Source organism: Triturus cristatus, chromosome 8, assembly GCF_964204655.1.
Source record: "Triturus cristatus chromosome 8, aTriCri1.1, whole genome shotgun sequence".
In the NCBI taxonomy this organism is placed as follows: Eukaryota; Metazoa; Chordata; class Amphibia; order Caudata; family Salamandridae; genus Triturus; species Triturus cristatus.
Window position 1 is genome coordinate 1468883953 of NC_140591.1, and position 16054 is coordinate 1468900006.

Here is a 16054-nt window from a genome sequence, read left to right on the forward strand (position 1 = left end):
TGACATGAACAGGATGTAATATAACACCACAACCCTGAACGATATTTGTTCATGTAGTTGTAATGTATTGACTACCAGCAGATCACACTATGATTTGGTGTCATTGAGGTTTAATTTTGTACCTCTTTACCCTTTTAAACACCAAAGCAAATTACAAATATGTCTGGAACATAATGGATAATGTGAAAGAAATAGGCAACAAAAAAGTGAAGCACAAACATTTATTTCAAGAAAGTACTCATCAATAAGTTAAAAAGTTATCAAAACATTATAAAATGTATTGTATAAATTCATGTTGTACTTAAACGTATTTTTAGCAAAAACACATACACACATTGAAAGAGTTTAACTAGAAGTGAAACACACAAAACCCATAGATTAACTTAAATACAAATATAAAAGGCAGAATGCAGTTTCACAGTCAGATCCTGTCCTGAATTCTGAAACACTAGTTTAGCATCAACCAAATAACTTTTTTATTTTCAAAAGGAACTTGAAACTTGAGCTTTGTTGATCTGTTTGGCACAGAAACTCTATTCACACACAACATCTGCTTTTCTAAATGTATTTTCACAGCATTAAATTAAGTCATAAAATGACCATGTGGTCTAAGCAAATGGTACCCAGTCGTTGTAAATGAGGGCCATATGTGTGAGACCTTCAATATTTCTACATAAGATAAAAGTACATCCAAAGAGTCTAAGTGAGACTCATTTACATATTCATAGGATATCCTGATAATCTAACTAAAGTTCAATGTGAAGGCAGAAATGTCACATAAAAATCCCTATTTCCTCTCACTGCTGGAAATGGCTATCTGAGAACACAATGTTTCACAGTAATTGATGATAAAAAGACTTCTAAACAAGAACATGGGCTCATACTGGGGTATGCAACATAGGTGCAGAAGCAACAGACCCATGCCACCTTTTGGGGATAGCCACACAAATTAAAGCTAGATCTAATTAATCTGAATGGAACTCATTTGGGGGCATATCAACAACAACCGGCGATAATTATCGCTCAGCGCTCTTAGTGCGAGGATAATTATCGCCGGCTAGCGTGAATTTTTATCGCTGAGATAGCGTGCTATTAGCAACGCTTATCTCAATAGCGATAAAAATCCTCACGCTAACAGGCTAACGTGAGATTATCGCTGGAAACCCAGCGATAATCACACGTTACCTTGTTGATAGGGACAGGCAAACTTAGCCATGATATCCTCCTTCCATAGGATATCATGGCTAAGTCTGAAAATTAGCAGACGTAAAAAAGCAGCGTTAACCGCGGTTAGCGCTGCTTTTTTTGTCTCTAACAGGGTTAGCGACATTCTTGATAATAGGAGAAATGTCGCTTAGCGACATTTCTCCTATTATTTTACTCTGGAACGCCCCCTTTGCATCTCATTAGAGATGCAAGGGGAAGCGTAGAGTAAATGGGTGCTAACATGCAAATTTGCGTGTTAGCACCCTGTTGTTGATAGGGCACTAGTTTTATCTCTGCTTTTTTGGCTTTTAAAGCCAAAAAAGCAGAGATAAAGCCCTTGTTGATATGCCCCTTCGTCTGTGGTTACCCTGGGAATGGAGCACAGATCCTGTTATCCAGGCCTGTGTTGAAGAACCTGGTCTAGAATGAGCAACAGAGAATTTCGTTTTTAATAACACTGCACACGTGAAAGGAGGCCTTACCTCTGGGGGCACATGTACTGTCATACTGCTATTGGTCCAAGTGGCATTTTAAAGTACACGAACATCTGACACAGCTTACTGGCCCCAATAGGCACATTACAAAACCTAAGTCAAATAACAGTATATCCTAAAACAGCATTGGTGAAAACAGCATCATTGAGAGATAACATTCAATATTCAGGTTTGAAAATGCTACGAGCATTGCAATTTGTTGATGCTTTTTTAAGGAAATAATTGCCTACCACTTCTCATATTTCACTGTTTTACGCACAAAAGAGCCACAAAATCCACACGCTCAATGCTGCTTACAGACTGGAGACTGCTAAACCACGCTTCTCCCCCTTGCATTCATCCTCCTCCGCCGTATCGACCCCCAGCCCAAACACCACCATTCTCTTTGCTTCAGCAATAACAATGAATCTTTGGGTAGCTTTACCTTTTTGTTAAACCATCTAACAATAAAAATAGTAACATATCCGAAAAAATAAGAGCTGTTAAAATTAATTCCTGTGATGTGTGTCCTGTCCCGAATTTGAGGCACTTCGCACAGTTTGCAGAAATCAAACGTGCCAGCGTCTTAGAAGGTAAGAGATTTTGAAACAGCGGAATAGTTTCATGTTAGAGGGTGTGCTGAGGCCGCCACCCAAACAAAAAAAGCCACTGCATGGGTTGGTCTTTCTAGGTTGTTGAGTAAGTTGATGAGCAACAGATCTTTCTTGTATGACCACCCATTCGGGGGACTCTGAAATGTCTGTTGAACACTGCATCAGGAAGAAACAAGCATTGGCAAACCCAATAAGTCTGGCCTCAATGTACTAATTTATATATGCACAAGCATTTATAAATGCTGTTTACAGGCACCTAAAGCACAAATGCAGTTTATCACATCAAAGCCTGGCCTATTGGCTTTGACAATCATGGAATAAAATTAGCAAACAAGAATTGCTTTCGGTATAGAAGTGCTGCATCTGTGATTAAAGATGCACCAGGAATTTGCCTAAAGGTACATGCATTCAGGAGAGGAGAGAGTGCTTAATGCAATGACGGACAGCGTGTAGATGCAATGATCAGTAAATGGCTGAACGTCGGTTCCACCTAGACCAATCTAGTGTCTAAGCTCATGGTGACCCGGGCTGTTTCATGAGCTGCCTAGAGGCACCAGCACAAATGGCATCGGCGGGTCTTCAGAATTCAGCACTGGGAACAGGATGTCATCCTTGAGCATCTTCGTTGTGTACCAAAAGAATGTCACAGTTTTCAGGAAGGGAGCATCGACAAGGCTCTTAACCTGCCCTTCCCAAATGACAGTCTGTTCAGGGGCTGGTAATTAAGCTTCCTTATTCAATTTGAAGTAGAGCCTTTTTCTGTGGTGTCAGTAACTGGATGATTCAAGAGTAAGGAAGCATTTCCAAGCGTTGGATGCACCTCAACATATTTGCCCTTTATATTTTATTGTGTTCTTGCTTCCATTTTTGTCCTTGATTTTTGACTTCTAGCAGTAGGAACTTCTACTGGATTCTGCTTCTGTAATAACTTGTTTAGCTCTTTTCTACCTCCTGCTGTCAGGAAAAGTTTGGTACCTTGGGAAACTATTCAGTATTAATGTTCATCTTTAATCAAGAGCTACAAGATTGCTGAGAAGTTTTTTTAATCCTTGCATTTTTTCCTTTTAACTTGGGACTTCTTAAGGATGAACTTGGCATCTTTCCCATATACATTTCTGTGCAGGGTCACACCGTGGCTACTGAGAGGAGTCCCTCTTTCGTCGGGAAGTCAAAAAGGGAACTCTACAGACCTTCTTATTGTCCAGTCCATAACAAGGTTGGATATAGGAAATAAAGAAAGGAATGTGATAAATAGCTTGCTGACTGGGTGCACTTTTCTAATACTTATCAGTCGCTCATGGATTACAGTGGAAGCGTTTCATGGAAGGCAGAGAGATATGCCAACTAGCAATAGCAGTGGTTGGGAGAGTAATACTGCTTTGGGTGGAGCGAAAGCCCCAATCTATATATATTTAGGTCCGGCTTTACTCTACAGCTGTCTACACAACCTATTGTTACTAATTCTTTAACATATACATGGAGTGAGATTTGGCTCCACCCAGAGGAGTATGGCCCCTCTAACTGCTTGCTGTTGGCTGTTTGGTGTATCACCCTGCCTACTAAGCAGTGTAGGCATTAGAATGCAACTGGGCTTATTTCACATTTCAAAAGGGCAAATACTCATTACACATTGAATTCTGTATTTAATAGGTGCATTTTATACAGAAAGCAAACATTTTTGTTGTGTTGCTTTACTGCAACAGTTTAAAAAAAACTCAAAATGCAAGCCAGACCTATTGAATTTGCCATTGGTTGCTTGGAGGATTGGTAACACAAGGTCTTGCAGACAGCTGCTCTGTCAAGCAAGACATAGAAATTCACAGTCACGAATGAGTGAGTGACTGTAAGATAAAATATATAGAATATACAGTGGACTCAGGAAAGGACGGGCAAAGAATAGCATCTCAAAGAACTGAGTGAGTGGGAGAAAGATATTGTGAAGGGGTGAAGGACTGAGTGAAGAGTTTACTAAACAATAAACTGTGGAAAAGAACTACACAGGGCGCTAAAGAGCACTATATCAGAAAATGTAATGAACGAGGGGAATGGGTTACATAGAGAGCATCTAGGAGTTGCGCATCAGTATTCAACGGGTCAACAGCTACAATTAAGAATAAGTGCCAAAGGCTTATGCCAGAAGTTAATTTGAACTTTTGCAGCCTGCTATTATTCAGTTTTAAGAGAAATGTTAATCGTAATAGAATTCCAGAACTTAGAACACCCCTTGATAGGAGATAAACATGGGTTCCACCAGCAAGGCATAATGGGCAGCAGTAAGAGCAACTGGTATCCCCACTTCTCCCCACATTAGCATCAATTCAGGATAACTATAGGTGGATTGTATTCCTGAGATACAAGGCACTACAGAAGCAAGGCATGTACATATGAGTCATGACACAGTGACGTCCACAAGAATGTTATTGGGAAACCAGGGAAGAACCTCAGACCATCAGGGACTGATTTGTCTCATCCCAAGCCCAGTACAAATAATACAGTGGTATCCTGTTAGAATTGCTGATGTAACATCAGATTTATTGGCTAGGTCATTTAACTGTTATTGCAGTAGTTTTTTTGTGATCTTTCCTAATGTAAGTCCCAAGTTTCTTGGAGTGATTTAGCTTCAGCAGTGAACACAGCTATTGAGCCAGTGCTAGACTGAAAGGTACACTTTCTAGACTAGAGAAGAAGTATTCTCTTTGGGTCCCATTCTCAAAGCATCATGTGTGGGCATTCTTGAAGGAGTCTGCATTGAAAAGTAGCAAATCACCAACACACTTGCACATTTGGCAGTATTCGCACATCCCTTGCAAGTAGGCGACCACTCTGGAAGCACACACATCTGAAACCATGAATGCAGCAGGAATAAATCAATTTCCCGGAACAGGACTGGAAGAGATCATCACTCCCATATGACTTGTGTTAGTAGGGAAAGGGGTTTCTACCTTGGGATTTTTTTTACTCGTAAAGAAACAAAAAAGTTAAACAGAAGCATATTCGAGTCACATTTCCGAATGCAGAATTTTCACCTGGTGAAAATTCTTCTTGCATATACTTTACATACTCAAATAAATGTACCACTGTCACAGATTTAGTTGAGAAATTTGACCCAAACATAGGAGTAATGTTTTGGTACGAAATTTTAGTCTTTTAAAGATCTAGCTTTGTTAATAGAACTTGTCTCTCCCTCCACCATCTCACCTAAGACACAATGCCAGCTTAACTTTGGGCAGACGAGTGGGCCCTTGGTCACTTGGCTGCATAACATCTTGACTTTCAAGATTAAATACATAAGAAGAATATGCTGAGCAGTGCTTCATTGATAACCCTACACATGTTTGTTATTTATTTGTTACTCGCGTATATGCTACATAACAATTGAATATTTTGAATACTGAGTAGAAATGAGAACTTAATGCAAGGGTGTGAGTTTATGTATATTCCCTTATCTTTCTTCACTCATAGTAACACTTTAGTAACTTAGGGGCCCTAGACCCTCTGTTCTACTCCATGACGCACAAGTGTTCGAAATTACACAAGCTGGGTGTTTTTATAAAGAGTTTCTCAAGATAACCTTGTGTATCATTTCTATATGACAAAAGATGCTTATTCACACCACTTGACGCAATGTCCAGTCTCTTACATTGCTTAGTTTTCTAGATATTTGTTCTTCCATTTAAAGTTAGGCTAGCAAGTGTCTGGCAAGCAATTTACTTAAAAAATCAATCAAATGAGGAGAAGTTGAGACACATCTTTGGAGCTTCCATATTCTTCAGGTCAGCAGGTGTGCTGTAATCAACCGACTAGGAGGCCAGTGCTGCTACAGCTAGTACCAGACTATTTCTGTCATCTTGTGTTTTAATCACATGGTCTGCACATCCTTCACAAAGCCTATTCTGTCAGATGCTGTGTTCTACTCCTGTCCTGGCCATCAATTACACCTGAGTTCCCAGATCTGATTCACAAAGCACTTTCTCAGAATAGTTGTGTCTTATTCCAGTCTTAGATGTGACTTGCTCATGTATTTCCAGGAGTAAAACATGTTAACGAGTATTGTGATTTCCTCCGTGCTTAAAACAGAGAAAAGCTTTGTGAATCACAACATTTTGAGCCATTAGTAACCCTGCCTTACTCCGCTGGAATTGGAATCTTGGACTCTTGATTCACTAGGTATAATGGTTGCTTTGGCACATGTGAAAGATGCTTCGATTAATTCAGCGGTGAAGCCATTGCTACATCTATGATAACAAACAGCTTAAACAGAGGGGTACACATTGATGGAACTCATTCTACCTGAGGGTTTCATAGCACCTATGTATAGTGATATTGAACGGCGTATCAGAGCCAGTGGAATGAACGGTGTTTAATGTCACATTAAGGCAAGAAAAAGGCAGCTACCTTTGATTGCCAGCACTAGTAGAAAACATGAAGGCAACAGGCTACATGGTAGTAGCCAATTAAAAGGACTGATGATAGTGGAGAGGGAGCAGCTAAACAGCAAAATATATTTTGCTAGGGCCATCATAAAATTTGACATCAGTCTCAATTCCCACCTAGCTTCACAGGCAAATATCTACCCTGGACATTGTGGTTCCATGTACACCTTGTAATATTAAATACTGTAGCAAATCTAGCCGACGTTATCAGTAACACTGAATAGAAATGAATACACAATGAAATGTAAGAAAACACACAATTGACTAATCTTCCATCTTATTTCACGGAAATTCCAATAAAAACGTACTTTTTGAAATAAGAAATAATCTTTTTTCCTTTGCAACAATATTGTGACCTTTTTCTGCTTTTCTATGATAAGATGTTTTAAAAAGCCCAGTATTCCCTCCCCGCTACGCCCAAGAAGCCACCTCACCATGTCTTACTGCCTGACGTCCAGAAGACCTCTGACACCTGAGTTGATGGGCTGATCCTCAGTGCTCTGTCATACACACATCAGGACCACAAGCGAAGTCAGGGGCCAAATCAAAGTTTTTCTCAAGATAATTGAACTATTTCCAGATGTCACACAACAGCGTAAAGGGATCGCCAAACATTGGGCAGTGTTGGATTCCAGACCCCAAATTACCTGAATGGACATCTCTTGAGCTGCAGCTTAGGACGATTTCCTCAACGCCACATAAACTTCTACGATTGAACAGGAATTCAAACTTTTCAGAGGTGATACATGTGGAGAGTTCAACCACAAAGTTAAAACCAGTCACATTACCTGTCTAGTAGTGAGTCAGTAAAACGAGTTATTCTGAAAAGAGCACTGGAATTCAATTTTCTGATTGAACCTAAAGTTTGTAGTTCTAGTTTCCTAAGAAATAAAAAATATATTAAAGCCCAAAGTCTCTTTTGTCATGGATGTGCTGACCTCACTAACACCTGCTGGTCTTTGTTCAACTTACTACAGCTTGAAAGAAACAGGGGCAATGGCCCTTCTTAGAAACATATGGCACAGTTGTAAACAGTATGTCTGATCAAGTGGCAGCACCGTGGGAGTGGTCACCGGCCGGGGCTCTGGAGGATGGTCACGCATCCGTGGTAGCTGATACAACGTTGCAGTGGCGGCTCGTCTTCAAGCTTCCCGACTGCAGGATCGAAGGTGAAAGCCATGTCAGTGCCTTCGCCATTCTCATCTCTTCCGCCAAGGATGTAGATTTTACCACCACACACTGTCACACCAGAACTTTCCTGCAAGCAAGAAGAGACCATAATTATTGGCTGCCCAAACATCACTGTACGTATTACACAAATCACTGGTATTTCATTCTACAACAAATTTACAGAGCTGTGGGTTATTTCTAATGGTAGCCTACACTTTTCAATGTTTGTGAAGAGTAGTCTATCTGGTATCATCGAACTGACATGATCGAAACATATAACGATCGAAGATGCTTGATCGTAGCCTATAAGTGCACGCTGCCTGGCCGCACATGCATTTGATTCCAGGTCAGTATCTTGATCTTGGCCCATTAGAAAGTGACTGAAGAGAACAAGCACATGCTTAGACTTGAAGAATAGGGTATATTTTGAAAATATTTATGCCCCCAATTGTGATTTACATTGTTCTCGACATATCTTGTGGGTCTGTGCCTATAACACGTCTTGGTACATGTCCAGGGAGATGGAAATATGTAAATGTTTCCACTTCTGGACTTGTGTGGGACTCTACCCCATTGATACACATCTCAATGACAAGAAGAGGCTCTGGCATTGTGTTTCCCACAGGCAGGTTTCACCAGGGAGACAGGGAAAACTCAGCCAAGAAACACAACTACTATGTAGCCCGTGTGTGAACAAACCATGTTGATGCACTGTGGGGTGTGTACATTAAGGTGCATGATGAAGATGCAAAATGGAGACTGGGGCAAGGTGATCGGTAATCTGGAATGTGTATCTGAGGCAGGCATAGTACCAGCCGGTAACTTTCAGATGAGATGTGTGAAGAGTTATACAGAATAATGACTTGGATGCAACCCTATTGTTAGGAAAGGAATACACATAAGATGACTGAAGCTTGGTCACGTCACCAAGTATATCAGAGATCATATAAATTAATCGACTATACACGTTTATGAACCAAAATCTAACTAAATGTAGATGTGCTCACCTAAACACTTACTTTGGCTAGTTTGGCTGCAGTAAATTGAGGACAAGTGGACTCCATTAAGGAATTCAATGAGGAAGCCATCCACTGGTCTCAGTTTCCAGATAACTCAAGCAGCCAAGGGCACAAAGAGGCATGCACATCAAAGGACTCCATGGGCAGCACCAACAGGAAGTGGAAGAGTTCCGGAAACAGTCAGGATCTGGCACCAATAAGGACCAAATTGGGGGAAAGGAACCGCCCCATGAACAACACACCATGAAGTAGATTGACTAGTGGTATTCCCTAGTCCTCTTAGCAGGTATGCAGCAGTCACTTCTGATTCCTCCATAACAGCCAGAATTGACACAGCATGTCAATAACATGTCAGGGATTGTGGGGATCATAGGCCACAGGAATTTAGAGATCAGTGATGGCTCCTTTGTGCCTGCACTCTCGCACCGAGAATACCATAAACAGGCCACTGTTTGAAAGAATGTAATAAGGCACAGGTAGTTTGCCACACTGCTTTAGCCCGAGTGCATGCACATCTGATGCATGAGATTCTGGCACCACTTAATGCTAATCAACAGTGCATATTTGTATTCCCTCAAAAAGAGTGAAATAAAAACGAATTCTCAGAAATACCGAAAGTCCCCACTTAAGGACCATCTTCGGTATTCTGGCATTCACCCTGTAGCAATGGGGCCTGCTGCAAAATATAAAATAAATGCTGCAAGTGAAATCTTTTCCAGGCTCCAATACTATCAAGTTCAACAAACAACTCCTACTCCAAAGACCCTTGGCATGTGCATTTCAATGCTCAGAACACTTCAATCATCAAGCAAAGCTAATATTGAGAAACAGGTGTTAGGGTTATGTGATTTCTAAATTTGGGCTAGGTTTAAGTTTGAAGCTGTTTAAACATACAGGACCCTATCACGATGTGGGTCAGACGAGCATCCGACCGACATCATCTCAAAAACAGGACCACTCGACAAGGAGTTGGAGGTCCCGCATTTCGAATTATGATGCATCCCCCTTCACCGTGGTCGTAAAGTGTATGTTTACTATTGCGGCTTGTACTGTGGACCTGCACCACAAGCAGTAATAGTAAACATGTACTTTTTAAACATCTCTGCACCGCATGGTAGGCACCACATGGTGCCTGCCACACGGTGCAGGGATGTTTAGGGGGGCACCACAGGAGCTCCCAAGGCGGTCGGACCCCCATAGAAAAGCACACCAAAAGGGACATCGTAATCCCTACAGTGGTGCCTGAGCAGGCACCTCCCTTATTGCAGGGAATACATTCCAACCACTGGGCCGACGGGTTCCTTGAGCCCATCGGAACAGCAGAGGTCAGTCCCTCCACCTGCTGCCTCCGACCGCCGTATCGTAATGCGGTGGCCGGACCACAGGGGCAGATATTGGTTGGACCAAAACTGACGACCGATCGGTTGCGGTCCGACCGACATTGTAATGAGGCCCTTAAAGTTAAATGTTGCAGTTATGTTTGTGCTGTTTTAGCACTTAGCCTGACTTTCAGATTACGCTTACATTTAGGGTTCAGATTAGGGTTGACGTTCATGATAGGATTAGGGTTAAAGATAGGGTTATTAGAGTGTAAGGCTAGAGGTATGAGGTGGCTTAGGGCAATGTTTAGGTTTGGTGTTAGGCCTAAATTTAATTCTACATTTCAGGTTAAGGTTGGGATTAAAGTTGTGGTTTGAGCTCTTTGGTTTAGGGTTTCGGTAAAGTCTACGGATTGGCCTAGGGCAAGGATTAAGGTTAGTGGCACAATAAGGATTACCACAACAACAGTGTGGTGGGAGGATTGCTTGAATTAATCTCAGCCACTGGTAGTTTCTCTGGGCCACAATCCATTTTTTTGCACGAACCATGTGCAAATCAGCTTTGGTCCTGTCCCAATAGGAGCATCCAGCACGAACTGCCAGGCCGGATCCCCTCTGAACGGGGATGCAAGCAACTCCAGATCAGTTTCAGCACTGGTGTAACGAAACTTGAGGGGGGCCCCCTTGCAAGGTATGTGGAGGGGACCCCTCCACACTGAATCAGGGGCTCTCCGGCCAGAGTACTGTGCTGAGGGGGCCCCCTGGAGCTTGGGGGCCCCGCACTATGGGGGCTGCGAGGGCCTGTATTACACCACTGGGGTTCAGCCTGTTTAGGCCTCGTCAGCAGTGTGCACCTTGAGTCCTATGGTATAGTGAGCAAGGGACTCATATGTAGACGTATCAATTACACTCAGGACATTGCATTGAGGACAATACAAAAGTGATGGGTGGATTGCTTGAATTAAATTCAGCCATTGGTAATTATCCTGAAACAGCATTCTAGGCTATCACGTTTGTGACTACCATGACAAACAAAGATAGGAGCCAATCATCAAAATTAGCCTTGGTCCTGCTGCAATAGGAGAATTCTAGCCCGCATTACAAGGCCAGACCCCTTTTTTTGCTGTTGTCCACGTTAAGGATTAGGGTTGTGTTTAGTGTTAGAGTTGTAATTAGAGTTTTTGTTACAGTAAGAACTAGAATTGTTAGAGATGAACAACCTAGTTCCGGTATTTTTATAATGATTTCGTCTTAACTTCTTATGCAGTGTAAAATAAACTTTTCTTCATTAAGAACAACTATAGTGGCACTTCAGCAGCATGGCTGGGAAGTGGCGGCACACATGCAAGTCGTGTGTAGATTCCTCTCAACAGAGAAAACATTGATCTGCCTCCCATTGGCTGATTTAAAGTCAGGTAGGCTCAGCATGGACCTCTATTCCTGTGGTCGCCTCACACCAAAACAGGTCAGAGTGATTGGCTATGCACAGGCAATGTCTTCTTTGAACCACAGGAACAGATGTTTCCTGGCCTGTAAAAAGGATCCACTTAGGGTTAAGACCCGCTGCTCTTGACTATGTCCCACACTATCAGCCCACTTGCAGCAAGGATTGATCTAGAATCAAAGGCATTTGCAATGGGTAGCATGTGCAGTAGACAGGTGTTGCTGCAGTCTTTCCAAAACCTTGGCCTTTAAGTTATGTTTTCTTTTTTTTATAAATTAAACAGTGGTGTTTTCACCTATAAACCATGGGCAGACATAGTTTGTCCATTAAATCTAAAAACAAACAGGCAGCTTCCTGTGCTTCTTGAAGGCATCTCAGATCCCAATTCAAATCATTAAAACTGGCCTGCTCACAAGTGAAAATGCAAACTCCCTCAGTGACTCACATCTTGTACAAGCTGGTGCACATTTATCACTAAATACTCATTACATAGTAATAGTTTGTACGTTCACTTGCTATTTAGCACATTTACATTGCTTTAGTCACATTCACACATGAGCTGAATAGGACAATACAGCCATACGAGAAGTGTCCGCTCCAAACCATCTCCACAATGATGAATGCTATTCCGTCATCGGTTCATCAGTGTGGGGAGTTATCATTGCAGAGCCACTGAGCCACATTGCCCCCTCGATTGCTGTGAATGATTACAGAACATACAACATTAACCAATCAAAATAAGGTTCTCCTTCTCCCCAGCACAATGCTCCCACTATCATCATGCTTCTAACAGAGGCCATGTGCAACATTGATGGATGAAATGCAGAACAATGTCAAGCATTTACCCCAGTACAAGGATGCAAATCAGTCATGACCCTGCTCCCCACAGGAAAAGTCCAGCCCAAACTACCAGGCCAGTCCCTACCTGGACCGGAAACAAGCATACTGGGACCATTTTTGGAGTTTCACCCCTCATCAGCCAGGCTAGCTTGACTCCAGTGGCATGGAGAACACAGGACCCACGTCTGGGCATACCTGTCCAACTCGGGGTGACAAATGCAAAAAGAACAATTGATGGACAGAGTGCTGAACAAAGTCAAACATTCACCCCAATGTTTGCATTGTTCAGCATTCCGTCCATCATTTGTTCCTTTTGCTTCTAACAGAGGCCATGGCATGGACAACTTCTGGGTTGTACATCTGGCATGCAATGACAGGCATTAGCAGAGCAGGAATCAACATGGCTTGTCAGATGAGCGCCTTTGGGTGGCCTACTGTGGCTCTCCACTCCCTTCAGAAGGATCATGGCACTGCCACACATTTGCAGCTACTTTGGAGCAGGGCCAGCCATGAGGACATGTGAAATCCTAAGGTTTGTGTTACCTCTTGATGCATGCGCCACAAACATGGTGGCATTCATTAGATTCCACTGGGCCTACCAGCAATGAGCAGCACAACCAAGAAAATCTGAAGAATTATATCATGTCCAGAGGGAGTTTGTGGGCACTCCTGAGGAAAACGGCTCCAGGTGAATCCTAAGGGCACACCTAGGTCTGTCACACCTGCTCAGTTCTAGAGAGAACAACCAAAATTCCTAAATATTCTCAGGCCGAGGTTTCTAGCAGTTCACAGTTGGCTATGTTCACCACCTCTCCTCAACTCTACAGTGCCATGATCGCTATGGGTAGAATCAGGCAGAAATACAAGTGCACAACATAAAATTGTGGCATGATAATTGTGGAGAGGGTTGTGATTTGATCAGCAGGAATTGGCACAATCTCTCCCCATCTTCATCTAATTTACGCTTCCTGATGGTGAGAGCAGAGGTTTTGCAAGGGGAAGTCAAGTTTATGGTCTGAAGCTTGCAATCTGAAAGTTGTAGTAACTGCGTTCAATTATTTTATAAACAGCAGATAGTTTCCATTGACATATATGCTGGAGTCTAAAACATTCCCAAGTTAGTTGTGCTTCTTGCACAAGTTGAGCTTCATGTACACACAAAATCTAACAAAGTTGTTGTGGTTTGTTTACATGGCATAGTTGTTAATCTAGGAATAATCTGAGATTGTGGTGGAGGTGTAGTGAGCAGTTTGTGTTCTGGAACAATGCAACAAAGCTTTGGGTGCACATTGAAGTTCTTGTGCACGCTGCTTCTGACTTTCTATGAATCTGTTAATTTTGGGAACTGTATTGCATGAGATGTGAAGATGGAGATAAGCCATGGGCGTGCATCGGGTTTTGAAAGTACTCCTGAAAATGTTGTTGGCACAATAATATACTCGCACGAATATACTACAAAACGCCCAGATAGACTCAACATCTTACCAGAGGTCCAGGGAGAGCTGCAACTTCCATCCAAATGTTCTGGCTGGGGTTGTAGCTGAAGATGTTCATCAAGAGTCCACCAATGACATAAATGGTGTTGTCCAACGTCACAGCATTGACACATCGCTGGCAGAATGGCGTTGAGGAGACTAATGTCCACGTGCCTTCTTCCGGATCATAGCACTGGACCTGGAGGGATGAAGCATATGCCACAGTTTAACACATTTTCATGTATTCAAGAGATTAATTTGTTGGAGCCTAGTTTGCTTGACTTCTTCTAGAACCTTGACAATTTGCTAAATGTTTATCCTCAAAACCAGAAAAACTCTTTCTCAGGAATTTTAAGGTGACTTTTGTCCCACTTTTCATTTAAACAGAATGTATCTGGAGATTTCTGGCTTTGTGCCGGTAATCGTTGAAGACAGGTAGCAAGTGGAAACACTGTTAGTTTCCCTTAAACATGAAAGTATCACAGGTTTATGTCAACTCATTAGATTTATAAGGCGGTAAATCCTATACCGGTGGCTACCTACCAACAGCAGACAAAAAGCAAGCACTGCAAGAATATAGACTGCTTGGTAACATAGCCACTGGGCCTAGAAAGAAACCATCATTAAGATAATCACATAATTTCATTACTATACCAGTGTCAGACCCCTGCAGACCTTGGGTTCCACTTCTTCTCATCCAGGTCTTTAGAGATACACCCATGTGCTCACATTCAGAGTCTGCAGTGTTAAGGTACAAATAAAATCTGGTGTGGCAGATGAATGGCTGAACAAGTGATGGCAAAGTCAATCGGTGTTGCTTTTCAGACCTATAAGAATTGCCAATGATTTTTGACAATCCTATACAGCATCGACAAAAATCTAAATGCTTTTTGACGAAGCTGTGTAGCATCAGTAAACAAAAATATAAAAGAAATGGCGGCCTCGTCATTCCCTAGGCAAGTACATGTGTGATGAGAAATGCATGCGCCTCAGGAAGGATGCAGGTGCTTGATTTTTATTAACTGACTCAAATGGCACGTCATTTGGATCGGTAAATCAAAAAAATATATATTTATAGTTGCGTGAAAGCGTTTTTTATTGTGGACCGATCAGGTCGCAAATAGCAGCTGCCAGGTCCTCCGATTTTTATTTTTTTTACGGACCATGAGATATTTGGTGACTAAAGGATGAATGGATGATGAGAGAGGGAGGAGTGGAAGCACCATGGAATGGGTTGGGGCAATGGGGCAACAGAAATTCTTGATACTGGGCCCAAAGGAGGCCAAAAAATAATAATAAACAAGGTAGAGCGTTTATGGGGAAACCAAAGGAGAGCTTGTGGGTAAGGATGAGAGAGCAATACAGAGTGAACAGGGGAGGTGGTACCGAAGGGGGAAACAGCATTCAAGGAGGAGAGCTAGACATGTGCATGCTGTCATGGAGTGCTGAAAGCAAAAGAAACAAGCATTTACAATGCAATGGTCTCGGCATTGGTAAAGTTAGAGCTATTGGCATTGCTCATGACATTATTTTTGTTTATGTTTTTGTTTTTAAAACATGTAAAGAAACGGCATTGTCATGAGCAATGCCAATAGCTCTAACTTAACCAATGCCGAGACCAAACAAAACAACTCAATAGTCCACTCGTATAGGGTCGTTTTGCCCATCCTTAATATGGCTACGCGACGCGACATGCAAAGATGCAGATGAACATGCGCGTAGAAAACTCAATGTGAACTTTGCCTGTACCTGCCCCAAAAAACGGGCACATTATAGCAAGAACGACAGCCATCTTGTAAGCCTCGTCCAGAGAGGCCGGGCAATCAAAAGCACTTTGACGAGAAACGAGTGTGAATCTGAGAGGCATGTCGCAAATAATTTTTAAACACTCCATGTCTAACTTTGATCATCCTCACGAGTGTTAATCATTTCACAATTTTTAAAGAATCTCCCAAAGGGGCGTGACCAACATAATTAAGGGCGTCGCTTATACACTTTAAACTAGAAATCTGTGCTGCTTAGCAACTGGTATTTTGCTGCTTGTCATTGCATGCAGATCTA

At 42.2% G+C, this 16054-nt stretch overlaps 1 protein-coding gene across 3 annotated transcripts in view; it reads right to left on the reverse strand.

The window, feature by feature from the left end:
• Positions 1 to 214: 214 nt before the first annotated feature.
• Positions 215 to 16054, reverse strand: part of KLHL35 (kelch like family member 35) — a 145666-nt gene continuing 129826 nt past the window's right edge. For all 3 annotated transcript variants that reach the window (XM_085623286.1, XM_085623287.1, XM_085623288.1), the window contains exons 6-7: positions 14004 to 14192; positions 215 to 7984 (exon numbers count right to left, since the gene is read on the reverse strand). In XM_085623286.1, the coding sequence (XP_085479412.1) occupies positions 7796 to 7984; positions 14004 to 14192 (378 nt within the window). In that variant the 3' untranslated portion in view covers positions 215 to 7795. The remainder of the gene's footprint in view (positions 7985 to 14003; positions 14193 to 16054) is intronic.